The sequence below is a fragment of the Eleginops maclovinus genome, chromosome 9, assembly GCF_036324505.1.
Source record: "Eleginops maclovinus isolate JMC-PN-2008 ecotype Puerto Natales chromosome 9, JC_Emac_rtc_rv5, whole genome shotgun sequence".
In the NCBI taxonomy this organism is placed as follows: Eukaryota; Metazoa; Chordata; class Actinopteri; order Perciformes; family Eleginopidae; genus Eleginops; species Eleginops maclovinus.
The window spans coordinates 22,331,471-22,358,903 of record NC_086357.1 but is presented as its reverse complement, the minus strand read 5'-3'; the positions used below and the strand labels follow the sequence as shown (position 1 = coordinate 22,358,903).

Sequence of the window (27,433 nt, the reverse complement as noted above, 5' to 3'; positions counted from 1 at the left end):
TGTTACTTAAACACACCAACATGCGATTAAAGGTAAACTAGTTCCCACACAATAAAAAGTTGGACTGGAACAATAAAGTGTTTTGGGGCCAAGAAAGGAGACAGCTAAGCAATAGGAAAAAGGGATTGACTTTAAACCAACCAATAAGAAAACTCAGAGCAGGGGGGTTGGACTAGTGATGCATCTATTTGACTGCAAGGGGAATCATCTTTTTAGTAATTGGTGAGGTTACTATGGAAACTAATTCACACACAGGTTAATACAGAAGCACACACCAAACAACAGCCGACGATTAGCAGAGACATGAGGACAGATTTCTTTATATAAATAGACCGATCCTATTTGAGAACCTGGAGAGGTTGAAGGTAATTTATCAGCCTTGCAGAACAAAAACAGTCTCTCTTTTGTAAATAAATAGTGAATAATATTTTTCAAAATGATGAATGAGGCTATTACACATTGAGAGAGACCATGAGTCAGAGAAAGATTTGAAACACATGCAAACACACACACACACACACACACACACACACACACACACACACACACACACACACACACACACACACACACACACACACATATTGTCACTTATTATTTCATCTCTATTGATTACAGTCATGTTGGTTTAATAATGCATGGAGCAGTAAAGGAGAGACTACCCTATGGCTTAAGCACTTTCACAATCATGACACCTTGTGCCCTTCTATCCATCAGCTATCTCCCAATCTCTCTCTCGTACAACACAAAGACAGATAGGGACAACTGCCTGCATGATGTTTGAGAATTAAAAACAAAACCTGAAGACATGAAATAAATATAAACCAAATGTGGTGTCAAGGCCTCTCTGCAGCCCCATTATTGGGCGGACAGCCTCCTGCTGTCTTACATGTGAAAATTAAATGTGTATAATTTACAAGTACGGGACAGCCAGAATAAGACAGGGCTCTTCTTAATGTCTCACATAAAGGATGACGCTGTAATAACATGCTGCTTCGACAACAGAGCCCCCTCCCTCCTGCACACATACACACAGATTCACACAGGCTCCAAACAACCATTAACCTGTCGGTTGCTGACGGTTAAAAAACAACACACTCATACACACATCTTGTCAATTACTCACCCACATACAAACACACAACTGCGCAATACTTCTAGCAGTTTAAGGATGGCAAAGATGAGAATGAATCATCATTTGTGAAACTGATCGGCAATTCTTCACTACAGACAAAGTACATATATAGTAGATGCAGGACCAAATAGTTTTGCATAGAATATACATATAAAGAGATAGGGTAAGAGCGCATGCATGCAAGCACAGCGAGCGAGGAGGACGGGACAAGTCCACCACTGACGTCACAGCGAGACGGAGTCACAGGCCGGAGCAGGAGAAAGAAGAGGAGGAGGAGTTGGAGAGGAGGTACAGAGACCCACCTATCGGACAGTGAATGCCTACTGTCTAGAGAATACTGACGACTGGTGCGTCGGCTCGACCCTGAGCCTGAGTCGATATCGCTGCGCCCGTTGGTGGCCGAATCTAAACTATCATTGCGCCTGGTAAGAGGAGTAAGGAGGGAAGTAGGGAAGAGGGGAGAGGTGGGAGAGGAGCATCAGTAGAGCTCAGAGCAAATCCTTCAAAGAAAGATCCAACCAAACTCAGCCTCTGGTTTTCATATGAACATTGATGGAGGTTTTTGCTTGCTGTCATTTATTCCTTCTGTTCATATTGGCAATTAAAATGTTCCTTCCTGATGAACTTAATATAAGTGATGTGGGGAAAATCCACTGTTCTGTGCAACGTATGGCATGTGGGTAAATCTTTCATTTATCTATTTTCTTTTTAGTGCAATATTACATTTTTGTGTTGCTGTACTTCCCCTGCAGCTCAACTAGGACACAAAAAGGGAATTCTGCACTAGAAAGACTTGGGAATATACCCACTTAATCACTTAAGCTGGAAGCACAAAGGAAGGGATCCACTATAAACAGAAGGAATGATTTAAGCAAGAAAAACCTCTTTTGATGTTCATATCTGACTGTTGAAGGACAGACTTGAAAATGGTGTACTCATCCTTTAAGTGTCTGCACAAAGACCCCTCACTGAGGTTGAGCACTTGCAGTTTTATTTTACGAATTAAATGTCAAACTTTCAGTTTTTCTGAGCAATGCATGCCATTCGACCATCTGCCGCCCTTGAAAAAATGAGTGTAATTTCAAGATTTCTTTTCTGCACACAAGTAGAGAAGATCTCCTGTGGTTTTTGATGCTCACACACTGGAACAGAACTACAAAGATGCACACACACACACACACACACACACACACACACACACACACACACACACACACACACACACACACACACACACACACACACACACACACACACACACACACACACACACACACACACACACACACACACACACACACACAAAGATAACCACAGAGGCCCTCTTCATACAGGACCTGTATACAATAACTATGCGCCTCAGCATGCTTGTATACACTGAGGCCAGGGTTATTCTCTAGAGGAGGAGAGCACAGGGGGAACAACATGTTACCATGAACAATACAGTAAAACAAAACAAGGCCACTGGGGCTGAGCTGTCTCAGGGCTATATGCTACACTCCAGAAAGAAATATTTGCTCAAAATGGAGAGTGTGATTTTAAAACTTGAAAGGAAACCACTCAGTTGTGTCTCCTTAGTGCCTGTAGGGTGCTCTTTACCTCATGGCTCTGTGGTCGTAGTCCAGCTCATGGATTTCCTCGCCGTACGAGTTACTGTACTGCTGGTTTCTCATGGGATACTGGTGCATGGAAGCGTTGGGCTGGGAGGTGGTGTAGAAGGGAGGCGGGATGCTGTTACTGGTCTCACTGCGGTAGTCGCTGTCCCTGTCATCAACGGCGCTGTCTTGATCCTCATCTGTTCACACAAACACAGTGAGAATTAGTGATAAGAAACCATAAGAGGATGATGGGGCAGTTCTTTAATACAGCATTTGTAAAGTGTTTTGGTGTAAACAAATATTATTCATTTAGGCTGCATACTGCAAACAAACCCCAGAAAAAAAGGATGAAATATTCAGGTCGTAAAAGTCTTTCCTCGTTTAAGCATACGTTTGAAGGCAACTCAGATAAGTGTATACATTTTTATGAATTCAAGCCTTCTATCATCTGGGCTTTGGTACAAACGACGACACTTGAGTGATAAAATCAACCTGAATGTTTCCATCCCCAGTGGAAATTACACTCATCGAAAAACGAATGTGTCTCAACGAAACAACACAGATTACTTTGAATTCTACAAGCTCAACTTTAAATCTAACAGGAGAATATGGATAGAAAGTAAAATATGTATTTTATTGGCAGCTAATGTTCTCTAAGGGAAACTACACAGAGAGATCATTACATTAAGTGAGACATGGACAATAAATACAGAATTACTCGAAGTCGTTAGCAGAAGCACATGAAAGAAACTTACTCTGCTGTTCTCCCCACAGACTCCAATTACCTGCAAGGAGATAAAGGGTTGGAGAAACCAAATTAGGTTTGGGACACAAACTAAACACAGAAGTAGCCGACAAAGCCAGGTAAACAAACATGTAGAGATCTGTAGCTCGCAGATATAATTATTTCAATGTCAATATGTGTTCATGTGTATGGGTTCACAAGTTCATGTATCTGAGGAGAGAAAAGCACAAGGTTTTTACAGCAGTGTGCAAAAGCTTTTGTTCAGATGCTGCCGGCCTTGGTGCGGCTTAGTAACTAAGAGCAGAAAATACACAAGTTATCATCGCTGCACACGCAAGCGTCATGCCATCCTTCAACCCCACTGTCTACAGATGTATAGGACACACACTTCCTCGCTTTATCATCATCACTAGACAGTCAGTCAGGGTGGTGTGTGTCTGACAACCCATCGTTTGTCAGTTTACACTCAACACTCATCGATATCTAGCACCTTTAAATCATCCTACTCAGACAGTCTTGCATCCGTGATTTGTCACATCAGCGTTCCGCCCTTCCTCCTTCCTTCCATCTATCATTCTCATTCCCACCTCCTGTATTATCCCTTTCTCAGGAGCAGAGTGGGCGAGCAGAGTAAAAAGAGGAGGCATAAAAAGGACACAGCGGGGGACAGAACAGGAGGAGGTGTATTGTGACACTCACAGCACTGCGTGGTTGGTGCATGGAGTGGTCGCTCCTGTTCTTCTTGATCGGCATACTGAGGGGAAAACAACAACAACATAAATCAGAAATGAAGATCCAGCACTAAAAGACATTGACTCTTTCCATACAACTGTTATTATAGATATAATTAGAGACACAGAGTGTGGAAATTGAAGAAAAGAGACAGATAAGAAACGGAGTAGGAAAGGGATTATGAAAGATAATGCTATAGAAAGGAAAGAATGAATACATGAGGAAATATAGACGACAGATGGTACGGAGACAGTGATGGGAATGTCGAAAATAATGAAGTTCTCACATCTTGACCTCTCATGTCATTTAGTTGTTCAAGTTTCTTGGCCCAGTATCTTGCTTCTTCCTCAGGAATATCTGCAGCACACAATATAAATTGATACAATTAAATGGCATTGCAGCAGTAAAGGGATTTACAAAGCAATCTCAAGTTTGCACTAGAGGTGTTAGTAGTGTAGTAATACTGACAGTACTGATACTAGCAACGGTTAGAGCCGGTTTCTTCCTTACACATTTCATTGAAACATATCCACACTTCAGGAATCTTGAATTTATAAATGAAACACATGACATATTGAAACACATATCTAACAACCTGTTAGGTGGGATAATTGCGACTGTGGTGAAAGGTCAAACCTAGTGGCAGTTCAAAGCGGGTGTCGAGCAGCAGCCTGTGAAAGGTCGGGTCTTTGGTTCCACAGATCTCATTTTCTGCCATGATCGCATTCAGATCCAGGGTCAGCCACTGGCCTGGACCCTCCTGAAAAAAAAGATTGAGGAAGATGAGCAAAATCACTGCTAATTTACTCACTGCATTATGAATATATTGTTGCTATGTGATTATCAGATGTCACTCTCCAAGTCTTACTTAATTAATAACAACATTTAATGGCACATGGTGGTGTACATCTACAGTAAGTATGGCTAATAAAACGTAATGCTTGGAGCCAGAGAGAGAGAGAGAGAGAGAGAGAGAGAGAGAGAGAGAGAGAGATTGTGTACCTCGTTGGACTGCCGTATGTTGCGCAGGGGGATCCATAACGTGCCCACCATGGTGTCCCAGATCAGGCCTTTATTCCACACCTCCACTGTCAGGCCCAAATCCAGCCGGTTGATCTCACTGCTCGGCAGGTAGAAGAAGAGGCGGATTTAAAAAAAAAGAAAAATGAGTTAGGAAGAAAGCAGAGGCAAGAGAGTAAATAATAGGTAATGTTCTAAAAAGCCGAGTGGAGACAGGGTTGCGTACAGACAGCTCAGTGCACAGAGGGCTTTCAACAGAAATACAGTCTATGGCATCAGAAGCTGCACTTAAACCTGGTGATGGATGTGCACTATGATTTAATCGGCTGAGGGAAATGAGTCATTCTGCATGAAGATGGAACGAGTAGGTGATTGTCAACTGGCTGCTGGCAGGATAGAAAAGAGAGCAGAGATAGGAAAACAGCGGAGATCTTTATTTCTGTATGACAATCAACAGTGAAGTCTGCCTCGTTTTTCCATCATGCAAAGGTCTGCAAAAGACAGGCTCTGTAAAGTGATTACAAATCTGACTTGCAGATTATCAGATCAGTAGGCATCGCTCACTGTCATGCTGTGCCTTCCCAAACCCACTGGCTGTCTTAAGTGAAACCTAATAATAACAGCTTTGATATGAAAGCAGATTTTTCTGTTTTCTTTATGGCCAAAGGGGTGATCTGGCAAAACACAAAATGGTGTGTTGCTTCCCAAAAGGTAAAAGAAACCAAGAGGAAAAGTAAAAGTAAAATATGGCTGTATAGTTCATTAAACATTGAGGCAGTATTTGTCGTGTTTGGCTGTTCTTTTTCCAATTCAGTCAACTTTCTGGAGTTATGAGGCGAAATTAAGCCTCGAGAAACCCTTCTACACTGTGTGTGTGAACTCTGCTACAGCAGGTGTTATGTCATCCACTCAGTTTTCAAAGGAAGTGAGGAAGAGAGGAAGCAAGAGGAAGGGGGCAAAAACAACTCCTTTTTGGAAGTATAAATGTCACAGCTGACCATGCTCTCCGTTGTTGAACAACATCTGTAAGCTCAGTTGAGCCCAAGGTGACATCTTCATTCGTGTGAATTGACATTATTCATTCCTTTTATATTTATATTAGACTTTCTGGAAGTATGTCAAACTTACAGCCTCAAAAATATTGCTTGAGTTACTGATATTATTGATGTTTAAACTAAAAGCTGCTGGTTCAGCAAAGTTAGAGCTTGAGGAAAGTAAGCTAAGAGCTGATTTAAATGTATTATATAATATATAATAGTTCACTGGTGGGGCTACAGAGATTTAGCTAATGTCTTTCTAACTCTACACCTCGAGCCTTCAGCCCCGACTCACGCTAATTTGAGGGACATCACATGAGGCAATTTTTTCGATTTCACAGAGGATCTATCTGGAAGTAAAATGTTTGTATAACCTGTTTTAGATACGCAGTAGTACTATCCAAAACCTGTTAACGTTTGAGTCAAAATCATGGCTCAACTATCACCTCCTTTTTTAATTGAATGCCACCTTTCTAAATCGCATAAACTTTAATATATGTGCAGTCTGTGAGCCTTTCACTGCCTCCATATGTCAATGGGACATAATGAAAAGGAAGCAAGGCTTTGCCAAGCTGTGAAGAGAGAGAGGCACCACATGTGCTATTTAAAAGGAGAAGGTAGTGAGGGGAAGAAGTGAGAGAAGACAGGTAGGTGTGAAGGGTAGGGGAAATGTAGTAAGAACTAGAGTTTAAATAGCACTGCCTTTCCCCCAATTAGGCAATAAAGAGGGAAAGTCATGGTGAGATAAAAGGTTGGCAAGAAGAGCACTCACAACATGAAGTCCTGCTCCCAGCATGGCTGACTGCCACGCACAGCGATGGTTGTGCTCTTAACATTCTGCACCTTCAGTGTCACGTATGTGTTAAATTTCTCTGTAAAAAAAACCAAATACAAACACCATTGGTCCGGTTCCTGTGTGTGTCTTTCATTAACAATCCAGGTGACCTCCAAGGTTCAAAACTCACCATGGGGTCCATCAAGCTTGCCTTTCTTCACTGTAAAGAATTGAAAAAAAACACAATAAGTTAGTCTTAGTATGAAAACATTTAGCTAAAATGTCACATTTAACGTCACAGTTGGAAAGAAGATGATTTTTATTAATTATAACATTCAGGGAATCCTCAAAAGCTTTTCTAGACCTATGCATGGTGTGAATCCAACCCACGGTGCAGCAAGGCCTCTGTCTCTAGCTCATGTAAACAAAAGTTTAGTTGGCTGGTAAATAACAGTAGCCTGGCATTTTAAAAGAGGAGGCGATCTACTCTTCTCAGCCTGGTTTCCTCTATCTGCTTTGATCAGAATGCCACAATCTCAATATGAAAGACTGCATCTGTTCAGTAGGAGATGTCAGGATCTCTGAGTCACAGGGCCAGAAGCTGATGCCAGGGAGGAGAGAGTGGCCACATGCCTTGTCCTCTTTGAATGATGCATGTGTATTTATTCCTGCATAGTTGACAAGAGGAGGTGGAGGATAAAAGACAGAGCAGTGCTGCTTTTTGTCTAACACAACAGACGAGGCTTTGTCGAGGTGCCACTGCCAGCTCCTCCACGCAGGGACCTCCGGAGGCACCAGACTGACTTTTTAAACCCGACTGACGTCAACAGCATATTCATTATTTATTCAATCCAACCCCCTGCCGATGCCCAGCGTCCCCATGTTCAGTAGCGAGGTATTAATATTCAGAGCATCTCTTTTTTAAATCCCTTTTGATTGCCTATTTTCACTGATGTTACATTCCAGGAAAGAAACACAGAGACTAAGCTCAATAAATCTAATTGGACCTCGACAGGAAGCACTTAAACAATCTGAGTGAATTTCTGCCAGAAAACATATAAATGTGGACCACAGTCTAAATTGAAATAATAAGTAATAGGTACATTTTTAGCGCACCCTGTTATTAACCAAAATTAAGGTGACAAAAGTGATGCTGACGAAGAAGCACACTCTGAGTCACTTTCTTAGTCAGTGACAACAGAATAAGCATGGTAATCATTGTAGACAAATTGGCTTCTAAAAATAGCATCAACCCAGCAAACCCTAGCGTGATGATTGCCAAAATATCGGTCTGATATTCATGAGGCAGGTGGCGGAGTAAGTGGTGTGGTGGAGCATGTGCTTTGGTGCCAACTTCAAAATACAGTCGAATACACATCCTGATGCTCAAGCTGCTGACGAGGCAGTCACACCTAAGGAGGGTGATTTTCCATGGAAGCCCTGGATATACTGTACTGTAAGTCATTTCACAAAGAGGCGTTCCAATTCATTTGCATTTAACAGAGAGTTTATTAGAGATGCACCTTGCCAACACTCTCCCTGTCCACAGCATCACCGTCATTTCTCTCCTTCTCACTCAATCACTCGCTCCTACAAGCTCCAAGCCATGAGGCGATCATGCACGTGTGCTCCCTTTCTATCTCTTTCTCTTGTGCTCCATTAATCTCTCTGTGCAGCCGGATGCGGGCAGAGCGAGCTGCATCCCCAAGACTAAAAATAACCACTTCAGTGTGACAGGGGTGGGGGGGGTGCCGGAAAGGGGTGTGTGCTTACAGCTTTCAGGCTTAAGACTTAAACACCATTCCTGCGGTTATAGCACAAGGGAGTGAAGAGGAGTAGGTGAAAAAAAAGTGCGTTACATGTTTTCTCCAAACCCTCAACAGAAAACGTTGAGTCCTCTCCATGCAATTACAGAGTCTGATTTTCTCTTCTTTTACTGTGAAAAATTGGACAAATACATTGACTCATGCCCCGGTGCAGACGACCTGAAAGGAGGTTTTTATTTACTGAGGTTTTTATAATCAGAAGCTTTTGAGGAGCCCACGCTGCAGAGCAATTATACTGATGCAAGGAACGACAATATAAACTGAAGACAGGGAATGCAGAGTAGAAAAACCTAAAGGTTATAGCCAAAAAACAATTAAATGAGAAACAGCTGTGCAGTTTACCTTGGGGGAATAAATCAACAACAGTGACTTGAGTATGAATATTATAAAATAACACAATGGTAGTCACCCTTGATTGATTATAGACTCTCGTATTGACTAATTAATACACAATATGTATGTTTCTAACACTAGGGAACTGTCACTCAAAACAATAACAATAGACAGGTTCGTGACACAAGTGGGGGATTATGGGGGTTGTTGTCTCCCAGTTGGGGTTACTTAAAGCAGCAGTAAATAAAGCAGCCAAATTATCCGCACAGTGCTCCTCCACTCCAAAACAAATGGGATCCATGAAAATAAAGTGTAAATACACTTAATAAAACACTTTCACGTACAAATCAGTGTTTTTCCAGTAGGAACAGGATAGAAGGGGTAGATGAACTCAGGCTAATGTTAGCTTGGTTTGTCTCTTTGATTGCATCCAGAAGTCCAATGACTAAATGTTAAAATAGATCAATAAAATCAACAAAGATCGAAGTGAATAGTAGAAACCTAGCTTAAAACTTCATGAGTCAAAATATCTTCTGGCACAAAAGCACAATACTAAAATAAAGTGTACAGTATATAATGTTATTTCCATACAACTGATCTTTTCTCCTACGTGTTTCCAGACTTACAGTAGCCCTGTTCATTATACCAGTAAGGCAGCAGTGTGTTTGAAGTGGTAATGAACTAGCCAAGGACAGTTTGTTGCTATTTCTTATGCTGGACTTTCTGACTTATGTTGCAAAAAACCCTCCCTAATGATCTGCATACATATGTGAAAAAGTCTCTATTAGATGTTGCCTTAATGAGGAGGTGACACTAATGAGAATATCTCAAGGCTAACCCTGTTGTAAGGTATACTGTTGTCATCTCGCTACAGGGGGTGACAGTAAGAAGACCTTGCCAGATCTGAATACGCTTATTCAGCTTCCGTGGCACATGAGACATGAAAGTGCAGTATACATGCACTTCTGCACACTGCTACTGCATCGTTTATCAGCCCGACCCGTGTTAATGTGCAGTTCAAGGTAAACCGCCATTCTCCTTATTTCTTCATTTTTCTCTCAGCCACTGTGAAAACATATAATATCAATATAAATCTACCTGCAGGCCTCTAACAGTGTGTAGACAATAATGATAAAATGCCAGCAGAGATCTAAAATACCATTGGGTTGCTATGCCAACAAAGCTTCAGGATATAAAGGGTCCCCCCAACAGGCCCAACAATCTTAATCCTGACATCTGTGCAATCATCTCAAGCTCTGGTGTCAACAACACGGCATCCTCTTCATACACACTCAAAAGGCTCCAATTCTCACATGCATCTGAAGAAGCTTCAAGGAATCACTTTTCAAACTTTCCCTTTCAGTTTCCTGATATGTAAGCCACCATATTTTTTAACCGTGTTAGAGAATGAAACTTAGGAAACTCATTGACGATTAAATAGAGTTTCAGGACCGTTGAAAGCCGATAATAGTATTCAATTTGTTGTGCTGCATCAAGTCAAAAGCCTGCCATGTGTTGAAATAATTATGTTAGGACATGGATATCCCTACTTAGAGGATGCGCAAACAGCATGTAATGTTCTTTAAAAAGGGGGGGCATTTCTAATCCTTACGAAAGTTTAGATTTAACATGCTGCTATGGTTACATGATATCTCCAGGATAAAGTTATTTCACTACCCAGACATTTACTATCTATTGAGCTTCATCATGCACAGTAACGCAATTTCAGTTAAAATGATATGACATCTAAAGGCTCATATTATGTAATTAAGATGAAATAAAGTCCAAATATATTGGAGAGTTTGGTTTCTTTTTCGAGCTCCTGGTCAGAAAAAATTCTAGAAACAAATGACTACACCAATGAACACCCAGATAGTTTTACATTGAGAGACAGCCGCATATGGTTGGCTTGGAAAGGTTTCATAATTACAGTGACTGGATGAGATTTAAGGGCTTATCACTTAACACAGATAATCTCTCTTTTTCTGTTACCTTGAATTATTTAAACAGAGAAGAGGTTGCAGTTGTCATTATAGATCTTAATCAATACAAGACATAATTACAAAAACGCTGCAGCCAATCACGTGGCTTATAGAAATATCCGGCTTTAAATGAACCCGGTATAGGCTATAATGAATACGCCTTTTAGGCCACACTCCGCAAAAATGTCTACACTTTGGATTATTATTATTATTATTATTATTATTATTATTATTATTATTATTATTATTATTATTATTATTATTGTTATTTGCCTGAAAGAGCTTTGTGTTGTTTTTTTGACATTAAACAAGAAACACCCTACGCTTCTGGTCCTCCGGGGAAAACGGAGAGTGGATGATGTCTTGTTTTACTATGTTTGACAGCGACTGCTGGAAAGCATACACCTACTCTATAAATCGATCCAGCTGTAGCGATGGATGGTTTTGTAAAATAAACCCGGCTTTAATTCTAGACTAAACATTTTCCGGGTAAATATTATTCAAAACGAAACATATTTTCGAATGTATTTTGTTGACCGAAATGTTTAAGATGTGGCAACAAAAAAAGAAAAAAAGATGTAATTCAAGATTTAAATCCGGAAAAAATAAATCGATGGACGGATCATTTTGTGCACAGGTGAATCCCCAAAACCAGTGAACCAGAGAAGATCTGGAGCTATTTAGATCTGCTCACACCAGCAGGTTGAGGAAATGCAAACACAAGTCGTGCCAAGACGTTATCGTTAGTTCTCTTACCTCCAACACACAGCAATGACATTTCTTAAATGCGCTTTTAGTGCAGGGTCCAGCTTCTTCACCAGCTTCCGTAATTGAGCCAATCTGTGCAGAATTGAGCCTTGGAATGAAGCGTCGGGCTGGAGATGGAGAAGCCAGCCGTCAGTGGAAGATACCGGGCCTGGCAGGACTCTTCGGCCTGACAAAAATAAAAAATCTTTACACTTCGAGAGTGAACGCCAGCGTCGCAATCCTTTCTGTCTTTTTTATGGCCTGTCTGACTTATTTTGAGACTCTTTGCCACCTTTTCCTCTCAGCTTTCCGCTGCCCAACACACAGCCATCTTGTTCAGCTTCAGCACCGCCGCTGCGTGGCCAGCTCCTGGCAGTGACGTCAGGGCGGCGTGATGCTGTGTGGAGGGAGGGGGGTGAGGGGGGGGCTGAAACATCTGATATTAATAGCCTCTCCCTCTTTTTGTAACAGACGTCTAAATGTCTCAGAGAATCCTTGGAAAATATCACAATATCAACTTGAGAGTATCCAGAGAAGATTACTTTGAAAATGTATTTTGTCATGACTCATACATCTTCCTGCACACTTGACAGCAATAGTGTTAGTTATAGGGGTAAATAGGGAGTCCTTTGGCAGAGTTTAACAAGGAAATTATGTTTTCAAATATGTTTTAGTAGTGATAAAGTAATAACGAGGCACACTAATTATGCAGCTTGGGTTATTTAGTATTAGTTGACTGAAGTAGATGAACAATTAGATCATGAACGAGTGTCTGTGTCCTCTTGTGGCCCGAGTATACCATTGGCAAAATCAGTCATTATTACTTTTGTTGCATAATTACTGCAGGTCACACCACCAACATCCTTTTCAGTGAGACTTTTACCAAAGTGTAGGTCCACAGCTCCCCCTGTTGGAGCAACACATTTACTGCATCTATACAGACTCAGTTCACAAAAAAAAGGCCCTTTGATTTTACAGGGAAAAAACAAGTTCTTTTGTAAATATAACAACACGTGTCTCAACAATTTAAAAAAAGTTAAATTGAACACACTCACCTTTTGTTTGAAACATTTTCAGTTTGGTTTAATGAACATTTCAGAAAATACAAATATATAATGTTCGAACAACATGAGTTGTCCATTAAACAACCTGATATTATCAATGTAAATTCACAAATTCTAAACCCAACATTTTATTTTCACCCTTTCTAGTTGTTTTGTTTTAATGCATTCTAAATAACACTACGTACACATTCCCCACCCGTCAAATGCCAACTGGCATTCATTGTAAACTAATAATTAGGCTTGTTGGATTGGACAGGTCATGTCCCTGTAGGTAACTGCTGACACGACGCAAAAGTGTAAGGGTCAAACCAATTGGACTTGATTAAAACTGTTGAAAAGATATAATTACATAACATTTAATGAAATTCCTGAACTATAAAACCCCTCATCAACGCCACAAAGATTTGCATTTACAAATGCACATGTGCATGAATAGACACATTGATAAAGAAGAGGCATGTAGACAGGGCCTGCGTCTGTGGTGTTTTGAAGTGTTTTCAACCTTGCCTTTACTCTCCTTGAGATACCCACATGCTCTGTTGAATGACACTGATTTGACCTAATCCCAGCAAGCCTTTATTGTGTCCCTCTGATGCAGCAATGGAAATATATCCGGCTGGAGTCTCCTCATAACTTCTCACTGAAAATGAATAAAAAGCACACAGTTGTTAAATATGAAAGCACTGGCTTTTAGCTCTCAAACTTGTTTTTTACCACTACAATCCTACTATGTTTAGTAAGGGATATATAAGTTACCTGTCCAGATGGGAGAGGACTTCACACAGCTGGGAGAGCAGTGCATGATGCTTGTGAGGGTTTCCCTCCAGCACTCCATTGAGACGAGTCAGGTATGAGTCCAAGTTCCCATGAGATGCTGTCTCACCTGTATCTGTTCAGAAAAGTCACAAAATAATTAAATCGAAACATCCACTCAAGTTGAAATAAAATAAAATGTCAACACAGTTTGGCAATCCAATCCTTAGGAAATTAGTTTTCTTAAGTGTATTAGTGTGTATTAATGAAAATGCTGTTTACTTGTCGTTTAACATTGCTAACAACACCAATACATTTATACTACAGGACAAACTCTAGCATCAAAATATAATAAGAAGTTTTATTAATTATTCATCTTTCTTCATTCCTAAATTTCTCCTGTGAGCAAATAGTGCCAGCTGACTGCTGACCTGGTAAGGGGACTGATGACAGACTGTTGACCAGTGTGTGTTTGATAGCCAGCAAGTGTTGGTGAAGAGCCTGCGTCCGCTTCTCGTCCAGCCCTAGTTCAGCCTCCAGGCGCTCTTTAGCATTGTACATGTCCTTAATGTGTCGCTGAAGCACTGAATTCTGCTCTTCAAACTCAATGTTGGCCTTACGAAGCCGACGCAACTCAGCCTCTCGAGCTGGAACCACAGAGAGAGAAATTGTACAGCAATAGACGGGAGTACAAGCTTATGTGTTATATGATACGTTGGACTATATACTGGAATGATCATCTCTGTTACCTTTGTTCTGATCGAGGAACTCCTCTGTGAAGATAGGAATGTCGAATCTGCTTGTGAGGTCAGAAGCCTAAAGGACATCAACAGCAAATGGAAAACTAGGATGTTTAAAATGTATGTAAAAATACATTGCAGAATATACAGTGGCAATAAATGGATGTCATGTACCTTTGATATAGATGGCTCTGAACGAGTGCTGATGATGACAGACGGAGTGTCCTCTGCAAGATAACATTGCATGTGGATATTACAGCTCACGTTACATGGAGTAAAAGATACAAACTAAGCAGTATCTTGCTATTTGCCCTTGTGATGTTGTCTATATGATATGTATGATAAAGTAAGTAGAGCAGAGTAGTCACCTTTCTTGATCCTCTTGTCTTGTATCTTAGCAGTGGTGATCTGAAAGGCCTCGGTCTGCTGATATTCCTTCAGTTCCTGAGCATACTGCATCTTCTCCCGTTCTGCCTCGTCAAGGTAGCGCTGTTATTACAAATAATGTTGGACAGCTTTAATGAGGGAACATTTAACACCTTTTCCAGCATGCGCATTTCACAACTATCAAGCATAAAACCACCACTGATGAGAAATATCTTTAAGAAAGATCAAATCAAACCACAGAAATCAATGTCTTCAACATCTTTATGACATTTTGTCCAACTGGCCAAATAATACAGCATCATTAATACTGCTCACAGAATTAGGTTGTACTGAATATACTTTGTTAAAAAACTTCTGACATGCATACTTGTTGCAACAATTGCATAACTACCTGTTTGTCATTCAGGGCCAACCGTGTCCACTCTGCTCCAAGTCTCTTGGTGATTTCTGGGAAAGGTAAGTCAGGGTATCTGGCCCGCATTAGTTCTCGACGTTCATTTAGGAAGCGGACATATCCTGTTACTGGTGCCTTGGGACCATTTGGTAGCACCTTCTTTCTTTTCTTTCCCTTTGGCCAGCCTCTCTTCTTTGGCTGAAGAGGGGGGGAAACAACGGGCAGGTCATCTTCAATGCTCAATGTCAACAAATAGACAATATTTAGCTTGTTTTCACTGACAGAAGTCCAGACCCAGAGGTATTTCAATTACAATCAATGATGACTCGTCACACGTAACAGCACTCACCTCATCTTGTGGTTGGTCTGCTGAATGTGAAGGTTTGGACTGATTCGATGCATCACTCTGCTCTTGTTTGATCCCTCCCATGATCTCTGTATATTGGACAATCAGAATCAGAAACAAAATTCCTTTATTAGTCCCGCAGCGGGGACAGTTACTGTGTTACAGCAATAGTGACATAGCAGATAAAAGGCAAGAGATAATAAAGTAGCTGTATTGTATTCTATTTACCTCTAATTCATGTGCAATGTCTTACCTATGCTGCTGTGATGAAAAATAGTCCAAATCGGATCAATGAAAAATATCTTATCTTATTATTTATGTTATCTTAAATAGGTAAGTGAACATATAAAGGTTTGAGATACTAATGTGTTAGTATGTAGTCGTAAGGGTTATGTCCGAGGGAGAAAAGTCTGTACAGTATAACATAGGATAAGTTGTAAAACAGATACAGTAAGCTAACCTCGCTGCAAAACCCAAAGGTATTTAAATTACAACCAATGAATGAAGACTATTAGGATCAGCAATTATTCATTTAAGGTTGATCCATGAATTGTTCCAGCACTAGTTTATACACTCAAATTGAACAGGCCTGTAAATTAATCACACCTTATGAAGGTTTTAATGTTAAGTATTTGTTCAAATTGTGTCACAGAGGTTTTATTCGATCTATGTGCTCATTTAGGATCTGGTTAGTGGCACTGTTGACGTGTATAATGAAAGGTATTTTTTCTGTCTGTGTTCATTTGTAGGTGTTATACGAGCACTGTTTGTGCTTGTTATGTTATTTAAATATGTATTTATTTAGGTAAAATATGAAGGTATTTAGTTGTGAAAATGGGTCCTTATCCGTAAGGGTTATGTCCGGGGGAAAGGTCTCTACAGGAGAATATAGGGGAAGTTGTAAAACAGATAAGAAACAAAAAACACATCACCATTATTAAGCTAACCTGGCTGCTAGCTGTTCATCAAAGCGGCTAACTGTTTACACAACGGATAAAAAGGTAATCTAAAATACTATCTCTTCACATGTAAAAAACAGAAATATATGTAATTTATAAAATAACGTTAAGTCACTCAAGGAACAGGCAGATTGAATACATTATTTATACTTTTTGGGGGATAAACGTCTTCTAAACTCACCGAATATGATTCCCTCGGCCAAACAGGAAGAGAACCCTGCCTGCTATGTGATTGGTCGGTGGATCGGCATGGAGAATCATGATTGGTTGGCCGCATATTCCCATGAACCACACTAGACAAGCAGTGGTGGGGGTTGGGGGGGGGGGGGGGGGGGGGGCGGTATTAAGGTCCTTTCAGTGAAGATGCTATTACAAAGTGCTTCATACTTATTCTACCCTGTAAAAAACACTACGTTGTTTTTTAACATGTTCATGTGCACTATCAATATCATTTGTACAATCATTTAAATGTGATGTTAAGTCTGGCCACCATATTTGTTTTTTACGGTTAAACTGTTGTACTGTCCCCTTGCTGCTGTAACACTGCTAATGTCAACATTGTGGGACTAATAAAGAATGATCTTATCTTAAAGGTCCTGCATTCAAAACGATAACAGTTAAGTATGTTGGTATAATCAGGAAACATTTCAAAATTATAAACATATCCCCTGTCTTCCATACTATGAATTCATGTAAAGGCTTTTGGATTCTTCTGTTGTAGTTGTAGTCATTTTGAACTAATAATTCAGTAACAGCTGCTGGTTATATAGGAGGGCTAACAAATTATACGTTTATACATCAACAGTATGCTGCAGTTGGAGTTTAATTTTTGTAATAAATGTACAGTACAGAGTACACACACACACACACACACACACACACACACACACACACACACACACACACACACACACACACACACACACACACACACACACACACACACACAATTTAACGTTTACATTTTAACCCATCCTAGTACAAGGAGCAATGGGAAGCAGCGCTCCAGTCCGACCGGGGACGTGAACCGGCGACCGGTCAGTTCAAAGACTGAGTCAGGCAGTGGCGCAGTCTGTAGGTGGAGGGTAGTAAATGTAGTACACTTCATAAAATTGTGTATTTGTACATGTCTACCATAAGCATTACTGCGCTATATATTTACGCTACCTGCACTTCCAAATATGTTACTATGTTCATGCTGTTTCTATCTTACTTGTTCATTCATTAACGTGGATCATAAGGTATTAAACTAGTTTATTAACACTCCCTACTCTTCATTCCACTTTGTACTTAATCATGTATAATGTACATGACTTAATCAGAAACTATCATGACAATAATTCATATTCAATGTGGTATAAAACAATATGCTGTATCATAGAGACCTAGAGTATTTCAAAGACTACCTTTAGAGTTGGGAAAACTCCAGCCCACCACACCATGTCCTGCTGCTGTTCTTTGACATAAATATAGATTAACCTACCATAACACTTTAACTTGTATCTTCACATTTCCAGAAATTAACCATATTTGTTAATGGCTAAGCATTCTAGCAAAAAATAAGTTTGATTTTTTGTGATTTTATTGAATTTAAGTACTGTGGTGTTAATAAAAGCTTCTTGAAACGGGTCGATTTTCAATATTTTTTGGGAAAAAAAAATGTATCTCTTTATTCAATATACAAGCGACATACTATTTTCTAGTTGTAGGTCTCATCATCTGGAACACAACAGAAATACGTATTTTTATCCCAGTCATATTTGATGTCAGGTTTAATTTTATATCAAATATTCTTGTAATGTTTAGTCATTTATAAGTACAAAATCAAGAAAGAATTTCATCACAAACCATGGCCGTATACTTTGAAGTCATACACACATTTAAAAGGGCTTATCATAGAAAGCAGGCTATAATGGCATTATCATAAACCATGCAAATATATCATAACTCTTCAAGCTATTATAAATGATGCTAAATTAAGTCATAATTTTAGGGAAGTCCCCAAATTGTAAAATACAATATCAGATTCATTCAACCCTATTATCTTAAATGTAGTAGTAATACATGCATTATGGCCGCATTACAATGTTTAACCTGCCTTTGGTTTAATGTTGTGTAGTAATCTAAAGTGTTTAGTTTTCCTACATGGACACACTTGCATTTGGTCACCTGAAGGCCACGGAGTAAGGTTATATGGATCTTAAGTTATTAAAAAGAACAAACCAAGCAAATGTGAGCAGTCGGAGTAACAACTTTATTCATTCTTAATTACATTTGTTTCGGATAAGACATCTATAACAACTCTGCACATTGTCAACACCACCAAAATGTTTGGATATTACGTTCCATTACGTGTGCATGCTTTTGCTAACAGCTCCAGTGGCAGTTTAAAGCCATGTGTCCAAGTGAGACAGAGACTTTGAGCATCAAAGGAAACAGTTAATCCTCAAGTTAACGGAAACTTCCTCAAGGCGGTCCCCAAGAGGACATTCTGTTCAGCTGGAGCGTTTGATTTGAGACTCTTGCAAGATATTCACTTTCTGACAAAAAAAACGTGTCAACTATGAATGCTAAGTTGGTGAAGCACAGGGAAAGATCAGTGAACATCCCATGATCCTAGAAACTTGATGACAGAACAATGTCTTTTGACTGAGACACCCCTTGTGGCAGATAATACATGAGAAAAAAAGTCAGCTTCCACGTGTTAAAGAAACAAGAACGCCGTAATCATTGGTTTTTATTTTTATTTTATTTACTTCGTTTACAATTTTTGTGGGTGTTTATTCATTATTTTCAATTGTTTTGGCAAACATTAGTGCTCACTTTGTTCTGTATAGTCCAGTCCCCCAATGTAGACATATCTTTTGGGAAGGGAGGAATGAGGCGAAAGCCAAGTGTAGTCATAGCGATTACATTTTATCCAGGTAGTTCTCCAGTAGTGGGACACCTTCCTTGAGCCCCTTGCGTTTGCGCGCGTCGGTGACAACGATACCGGGCTTGGATGCGGGGTCCGTTGGGTCTCCGGGGAGGATCTGCCAATGGTCGAACACGCACTGTGGGAAGGCCTGGCCACCAGTGTGGGAACGAAGGTCAGCTGTGAAACCTGGGAATAGACAAAGCAAAGCATGCTCGTTATACCTTCCCAACAATTACGAGGGATAGCGAAGCCGGCGAATGAGGAAGTGAACCTTTGATAATTAAATCCAACTGCTGTTTGTGTGGAGCTGAAACTTTTGCTTTATTATTGTATGCATCTGTACTAAAGACTGCAATGACTTATAATGGTACAATGGATATATTTGATAAACACAGGCACTGATGAATAAATTTGCCCTTAGAATCCGCTTATTTGGAGACGTTACCATTGATGCATGATTAAATAAAACACCAGGCCACATACACCTGGACACTCAGTTTTTAAGTAAGATCTCAATAATAAATGCATTTGCTAGGAGAGAGAGAACACCACACTTTAATAAATATATTAAGAAGAAGGTCTCCCATTATGCTACATTTGAACAATGTATTGTAGGGCACCATCTATACAAAACTTGTCTGGGAAGTGCTTTGCTCAAAAATACCAAACAGATCACCCATGAGGTGGTGCAGGGATGATGTATTTTTCTAGACCGACCCGGAAGTGAGCTGCGCACGAGTTCCCTCGACAAATAAGCAATGCGATTTCGCCGTAGGATTTTGGAACATTGTAATTATATATAGTTAGTCTGTGGAAAACAAACCTGTTTGATGAATGCAACTTTTGTTCAGCCGGATAATCTCCACATGTCTATCATACTTCTATAATTTTCGAATCATAAATGTAATCGCCAGAAGCAAAATGCTGATGTTATGCTATAAACAAACTACAGACGAGTACAGCCGGGTCGCACGACTTAAACGTCAAGCCCCTTAAGATCGTTTCAACTGACTTTCAAGCGCTTGCATATTTCAACAGATTTTTGTTTTAGCCACACTGAATTTAAATAGAAGTCATCCCCGTTTATTTACCAGTCTGATATTGTTTTACAAAGATGAGCGGGAGTCTTTAATTTTTCGACGTACAACGTCCTCGACAACTTCTGTAGTCCTATTCAGCCACTTGTTAACAACCATCGCTTTTCAGACACAAACTCGTCAAATCACCAGTGATGGGGGGGGGGGGGGGGGGTCACTGCTGATGTATTGAATGTTGTCGAACAAAACCTGATCTGTCTATTAAATTTGTGCCAACCACAGACCTTATTTCGAGCTATTTCCAAAATCCTATGGAGAAATCCCATTTCAGATGAACACTCCCATTTGCAGCATCATGCAGCTCTTTCTCCTCTGAATGTTTTCTACCAGAAGATACTCAGCTATACACTGCTGCAACTAAACGCCATATTATGTTCATAACCACATCAGGCATTAATTTTGTTCTGACATCATAACCGAAGCAAATCTGGAACAGCTCGTTTGTGCCGCCGTTTTTAGAAATGTGGGTAGGGAGGAAAAGAGAGCGGGTTCTATTTTCTGACACTGAAAGTCTACTAACACACCAGGGAGACATTTAGGTATAAAAGACATTAAAAAGTGCATTTTGCATAACAGGGGATCTTTAAATAAAATCAGCTGGCAACAGTCGGTTGGGAACTAAGGGTTTGATGATCTAGCCAAAGTCAGCTTTATTGTGTATCTCTCCACATGTGCCATTCATAAAGGAATTGAAAAAATGTTTTTCTCTATCCCAAAGTGAAGAGGTAAAGTGCACAGGCACTACACATAAGACAGACCTATCCTAACTGAGTAACAATAAATAAGTGTACAGCAGATGCAGACATTTGCTGTTCTCTATTCTGAACAGGTCACCCTTGTAAAAAGACAACTTACCAAAGGACTCCATGACAGGCAGGAAGGCCTTGGTGACACGCATGGGTGTTCCTGCAACAGCGATCTCTTCAAAGACGTGACCACGTCTTCTGGTCAACACACCGTAGATTCCACCAACTGCACTTCCGGGACACTAATAAGGAAAAAGTCGTACAGAAAATATTATTTTTTAGAAATCACAGGCAAGTACTGAAAACTGACGTTGTTGACACTAGGCCCGGGAACTGCATCACTGCAGTATTGATATACGATCTTAGATATCATTTCTGCTAAAGGCTGCATTATAGTAAAGCCAAGTCATTTTCAAAAAAGGGTATACAGTAAGTTAAGATGATCTTCGAGGTAAACGTTTTAAGCACCAATTGTCCACCATCAAATTTCATCCTCATATTGATGGAGGTATTCGGCTATTTTGAAACATCTTTGGTGACACTTACCTGAATCTCCACCAGGTAGACTGGCTCCATCATTTTGGGCTCAGCGGTGAGTTGGCATGCATACAGGCATCTGCGAGCTGTTGGAATAATCTGACCACCACCACGATGAATAGCATCTGTGTGCAGGGTAACATCATGGACGTTGAAGCGAACGGCACGCATGTTCTCTTCACAGAGGACACCCTAAAGACAAAAATGAGACAAATTGTTGATAAACCGAAGCCAGCAAACAATAGCTTTAAGAAATGACCTGACACAAGATGCTATACGAACATGACTAGAACAGCTGAACAGTGAATTTATGTCCATATCGGCCCGCTTACCTCCTTGACTGCCCACTGGAAGCCAGCCACAACACTATCCTTGATCTCATTAAGGTACTGCACTCCCTTGGTGACATCCACCAAAAGGTTGGGGCCAGTTCCATCAGGGCCAAAGCACCAGATCTTTCTGGCCTCTCCAACATCCCAATCGTGCGTATCAGCAAGGTATCTGGCACGCAGCTTCAACTCCTGACGAGGGGAGATGTCACCCTTCTCAATGGCCTCTGCCAAGCCCTCCTCAAAGGGAGCAGCCTTCATGAACAGACGGTTGTGCTTGTTGGGGGACTTGGACAGACACACCACAGATGATTCCACACTGACTGTCTCCCTGTAGGAGACCACTGGATCAGATTTCTAAAAAGAAAACGAGATTTAATGTAAAAAAAGTTTTCCTTTAGCAATAATAGTAATGTTTGGTTTTATTCCCTTATTACCTTGAGTGGAACACAAGCATGATCCTCCTCCAGATCCTTCAGGCAGATCTCCAAATGCAGCTCTCCAGCTCCAGCAACGATGTGTTCGCCAGACTCCTCAATGATGCACTGCACCATAGGATCAGACTTGGACAGACGCTTCAAACCCTCCACCAGCTTGGGCAGGTCAGCAGGATTTTTGACCTCCACAGCAACTCTCACGACAGGGCTGACACTGAACTTCATCACTTTCATGTTGTGCGCATGCTCGAAGGTGGTGATTGTTCCAGTCTTGACAAGGAACTGATCCACTCCAACCAGACCCACGATGTTACCACAAGGCACGTCTTCAATGGGCTCAACATAACGACCCATCATCAAAATGGTCCTGCCAAAGAGTATTGTGTGCGTAGGGGAAAAAAAACACAATTTGGATATGACATATCGGTTCATTTAAATCACATAACTGATGCATGTCAAATAGCTGATGAAACTCACCTCTGGATTGGCTTCAAGTACAGATCCTCTTTCTTTCCAGGGGTATAGTTTGGGCCCATGATGCGTACCTTCAGGCCAGTGGAGACGGATCCAGAGAACACGCGACCAAATGCATAAAAGCGACCCTTGTCATTGGTGGGGACCATCTTGGAGATGTACACCATCAAAGGTGCCTTGGGGTCACAGTTCTTGATACCTGAAAAACCAAAGCAACATCTGGCTTAGTGCCTCAGTCTCAATGAAATTACTTAAGTGTGCATGTGATATGCATGAGGAAACTTCTAATTACTGTATACGAGAACATTTTATATAAATAAACGTCATACCCATGGCACACTCATCATCCATAGGTCCTTCGTAGAGCATTTCGCAACGGTACTTCTGGGCAGTGACGGGGGAAGGCAGGTGGATGGTGATCATCTGAAGAAGAGCCTCACCGGCAGGCAGCCAGCGGCGCATCACAGCCTTCAGAAGAGGCTTACCCTCCTTGTCCTTGTCCTCAGTATCCAGCTTGACCTCCAGCTTACTGAGAAGTTTGGCAGTTTCCTCTTTGTTGAAATTCATGATAGCAGCGAACACCTAAATAATAAAAGAATCTAATTAGGGGGCTGCAGTTACATGACCAAGACAACAATGTTAAAGCAAACAAATGTTTCTGTGTCCTGCTCAGAATGAGAGCTATCATCACTGGTTAATCAGGTCAAAGTGAAGAATGTTTCAAATCATCACTTGCAGGCACATTACATATTTAGCACAAGTTTACAAATTCCAAATGTATTTAGCACTGCTTTTAAGAAGCTCTTTCACACGAGTTTCACGTTACCTTGAAGATGGGGTCCAGGACGAGCGCCACAAAGGTGCGAGGGAGCTTGGAGCCTGCAGGTAGATTGCTACTCTTGTAGAACTTTCCAGTGGCAGGATCAAAGTACCTAGAGAAGTCAAAGTGTCAAAATTTACCAACACAGTTAAGTGTAGTTGCACATGTTCCTTTATTGCTTGCACTTGATATGTTTATCAAGATCTGTTTCAGAGACTCACCTGTCGCCCCACAGCTTCTTCATCATGTCTTCCACTTTCTTGCAGTGCTCGTCTGGAGACATCTGGGTGTTGCCCTTGGCAGCAAACTTGGCTGCATACATTTCAGCAAACTGCTTCAAGGTGAAAGCCCAGCCATGGAGCCCAGAGCCAAAGCCCACGGTTCCAATCACTGGTGAGACCTTTAAGAGATGACATAAATTTAAAAAAAAAAAATCAGGCATGAGAAGACTGTTTTCGATGCATGTCAAATTCATCTGGCTGATTATACATTGGACAAAGTACTACAAGGACACCTTCTGTGCGGCTACTGTTAAGAAACGGGATGCTCAAATTTCCTAACTACTAATTAAAAATGTAGTTACAGAACCAAGCTAAACCACACATGTGACAATGCACCAATTAACTTGGTACCATGTTAAACACACATTTGTAATTATAAGTTACATGAATCAGATTTATTTTGTAGTTAAATAAAACAAGTTGTTACGGTTGCAGCACATTCCATCAAACAGGAAACAGTAGTTTATCAAAATCACATCCATTTAGTTAGAAAACACACAGAAAATTACTGTGAAACATGGATCCCTTATTACATATAAAAGGGTTAGGCAGCCACTTACCGGGAGATGTCCCATAGGCCCATCCTCTTCACCATATGTGGCGATGATGACGTTGACTGACTCAACAATACGCTGGAAAGTCTGGTAAAGGTCTTCAGGCTGCAGCTGCAACTCCAACAAGGCACGGTCCATCTTGTTCATCATCAGGACTGGCTTGATACGCTCAGCAATGGCCTGACGGAGCACGGTCTCAGTTTGCACACAAACACCTAGCAGGGAATCAACGAGTTGAGTTAATTTCAAAATAAGCAGCTGTGTTGTTGTGCAGTTTCATCTATGGCTAATTATTGACATTTCATGTCAGCACCTGGAGCTTTTCTGTAGCATGATTGTGATTGTTAACTGTGCATTGTGGGCAAAGATAAAGATGCAAGTGATAATTTGTTATCACAATGGGAGTTTGCATAGGCTATTTAGTATTGTTCAGCCTTACCAGATACGCAGTCCACAACAACCAGGGCTCCGTCAGTGACACGGAGAGCAGCAGTTACTTCAGAAGAGAAGTCAACGTGACCTGGAGAGTCAATCAGGTTGATCAAGAAGCCAGCGCCATCCTTGGTCTGCTTAATGAAGGCCAAATCATTCTCGGCCAGTTCGTAGTAGAGGGAAATGGCGCTGCAAGTCAAGTACATACGTTAGAAAAAAGTCAGATGCCAAATGCAAAATTTCAAGATTACCAAATAATAAAACTTGGATATGACTATTAGTAATAGGTTGAGTTTTTACCTGCAAAGTTGACATGCATGTCATTGAATATATTAAAAAAGGGAACAGATTGTTTCCCAAAACACAAAGGTTTCTAGTTTTAACTGCAAGATGGATTTTAGGAGACAGAAACAGCAAGCATTTCCTTCATTAAACATTTTTTTTTGTTTTACTCATTGCCAGGATGAAACAAGGGCACCAAGTAAAGATTTTACTTTTGAATGCAGAGGTTTCGAAATCATAAACTGTAGAAGTACAGTTGAATATATAACATGATACTTACGTTGACTTAATGGTGATGCAACGTTCCTGTTCATCTTTACGCGTGTCAGTGAAACGGGTTTCTCCTGCACGAGCAGAGGCAATGATGCCAGCCTTTGACACGAGCGAGTCTGTCAGAGTTGACTTGCCGTGATCGACGTGAGCGATCACAGACATGTTACGGATGTTGGACTTCTTGTCCATGATCGCACGGATCTGGTCGACGGTAAAGTTCACCTAAGGAAGAAAATAAATACAATTAGAGCATTCACAAAAAATAAATAAAGCAACTGCCTCTGCAGCATATCGAAAAACCCTGCTGACGCAACGATAACGGTCCTGTACTTCCACCCAGGGCGTTTTCCACGTTCATAATAGCTGTGACATAACGCCATATCCAGTCAGCCTATTTTAAATGTCAACCCATTGTCTGTGTTTAATGATATAGCCGGTGATATTTTACTTAATGAACCTTTCCCCAAACGTTTAGTAAAAGAAGATTCAAACACGCAAGCACCGGCATAATATGTCGACACGAATAGGCCACGTGTACAGACTGACATGATGCTACATGCTAACTTTAGCTTACTAGCTAAACTAGCCGGTGGGGCCGGTAAATGATTTCCCCCCCTGACCGTAACATCCAAAAACAAACATGGCGCCATCGTACGCATCATATTTAAAAACAGACACTTGTCCTTATTCAGCTACTCAAATAGACATTAACGCCATTTTCTCTTGAATGGCTAACGTTGAGGCAAAGCTAGGAAAGTTAGCCGGCGAAATACCGTAGCGTCATCTTATTTTAGACATTTGGGGCCTTTGCTAAAAAAAAACCGTATGGGATCAAAAAAAAAAAACTCCACTAACTTAAACAGATAAACACAAACGACTTGTTATACCCATTCAACACTTTTTTAGATTTTTCTTCGCCCTTTTTGAATCGATGACAGAATGGCTGCCATTTTGATCAAAGCACAATCCACAGTTCAGTTGAGATGCAAGTTAGGATATTATCCGTGAAAACGGCCAAACAAACGTTAATAATCGCATAGAAGGCACCGTTTATGTACGATATATGAGTAATAACTCTGTGACAAATAATCAACTCACCATTTTGACGGATGGTTTTGGATCCGCTTAGTGGCGAAAAGAGACAGGAAATGTTACGCTGCCCACCTCACCAGGGCATAGGCAGGAAAGAGACAGCTGACGTCAGAAAGTAGGCCTTTATACTACGAGCGTCAGGCCTGTGCGTCGTCACGTACCGTAATTACGCTCGATCGGTCGCGTGTTCTAATCTAATCGCATCCATGGTTCTTATGACGTGACATTCCGGTAAGGCAACATTATGTCAGCCATTTTACAAGTTTAGGCAGTGGTGTAAAGTTACTAAGTATATTTATTCAAGGACTGTAGCTAGGTACACATTTGAGGGACTTGTTCTTTACTTAGTTTGCATTTCTACTCCACTGGTGTACTTTTTCTGAATGACTTCGTCTTCAATTACTTTGCACATCTGGATTAATAATTAGAAATATAATCAACTCTATAAAGCTTTAGTTACACCTGGAGTAACATTCACAAACTACGCTGCAGTAAATAAAGTAATTCAGACTAGCTGCTCCTTTACCAGCGGTGACAAACATATTAATGCATCAATAATTATAATCAAAACATATGATTCTGAAATGGG

General features: G+C 40.7%; 3 protein-coding genes and 1 non-coding gene across 5 annotated transcripts in view; all 4 read right to left on the bottom strand.

Annotated features, from left to right (window-relative positions):
- Positions 1–12,213, bottom strand: part of unc13a (unc-13 homolog A (C. elegans)) — a 41,946-nt gene extending 29,733 nt beyond the window's left edge. Inside the window, exons 1-10 of the mRNA XM_063891708.1 lie at positions 11,940–12,213; positions 7,233–7,262; positions 7,040–7,139; positions 5,213–5,330; positions 4,847–4,970; positions 4,497–4,567; positions 4,178–4,232; positions 3,489–3,518; positions 2,735–2,930; positions 1,438–1,557 (exon numbers count right to left, since the gene is read on the bottom strand). Of these exons, the coding sequence (XP_063747778.1) occupies positions 1,438–1,557; positions 2,735–2,930; positions 3,489–3,518; positions 4,178–4,232; positions 4,497–4,567; positions 4,847–4,970; positions 5,213–5,330; positions 7,040–7,139; positions 7,233–7,262; positions 11,940–11,961 (866 nt within the window). The 5' untranslated portion in view covers positions 11,962–12,213. The remainder of the gene's footprint in view (positions 1–1,437; positions 1,558–2,734; positions 2,931–3,488; positions 3,519–4,177; positions 4,233–4,496; positions 4,568–4,846; positions 4,971–5,212; positions 5,331–7,039; positions 7,140–7,232; positions 7,263–11,939) is intronic.
- Positions 12,214–12,986: 773 nt separating this feature from the next.
- hmg20b (high mobility group 20B) lies at positions 12,987–16,861 on the bottom strand. Of its 2 annotated transcripts, none has more exons than XM_063890572.1 (9): positions 16,755–16,861; positions 15,618–15,703; positions 15,266–15,466; positions 14,856–14,976; positions 14,662–14,714; positions 14,497–14,563; positions 14,179–14,394; positions 13,751–13,883; positions 12,987–13,634 (listed from the first exon to the last, which is right to left on the bottom strand). In XM_063890572.1, exons 2-9 carry the CDS (start codon positions 15,696–15,698, stop codon positions 13,622–13,624), a joined length of 885 nt encoding a protein of 294 aa, XP_063746642.1. In that variant the 5' UTR covers positions 15,699–15,703; positions 16,755–16,861; the 3' UTR covers positions 12,987–13,621. The 2 variants fall into 2 exon arrangements, with proteins under 2 accessions (XP_063746642.1, XP_063746643.1); XM_063890573.1 differs by lacking the exon at positions 16,755–16,861 and adding an exon at positions 15,868–15,891.
- Positions 16,862–19,303: 2,442 nt separating this feature from the next.
- On the bottom strand, positions 19,304–27,075 carry LOC134870008 (elongation factor 2b-like). The gene is made up of 13 exons (XM_063892004.1): positions 26,851–27,075; positions 25,760–25,974; positions 25,205–25,386; positions 24,772–24,980; positions 24,152–24,330; positions 23,937–24,042; positions 23,440–23,692; positions 23,114–23,309; positions 22,637–23,003; positions 22,203–22,556; positions 21,880–22,062; positions 21,443–21,575; positions 19,304–19,676 (listed from the first exon to the last, which is right to left on the bottom strand). Exons 1-13 carry the CDS (start codon positions 26,851–26,853, stop codon positions 19,483–19,485), a joined length of 2,574 nt encoding a protein of 857 aa, XP_063748074.1. The 5' UTR covers positions 26,854–27,075; the 3' UTR covers positions 19,304–19,482.
- On the bottom strand, positions 23,778–23,846 carry LOC134870268 (small nucleolar RNA SNORD37). Its single transcript, XR_010166538.1, has one exon. It is a non-coding gene; the product is annotated as a small nucleolar RNA SNORD37 (small nucleolar RNA).
- Positions 27,076–27,433: the final 358 nt, after the last annotated feature.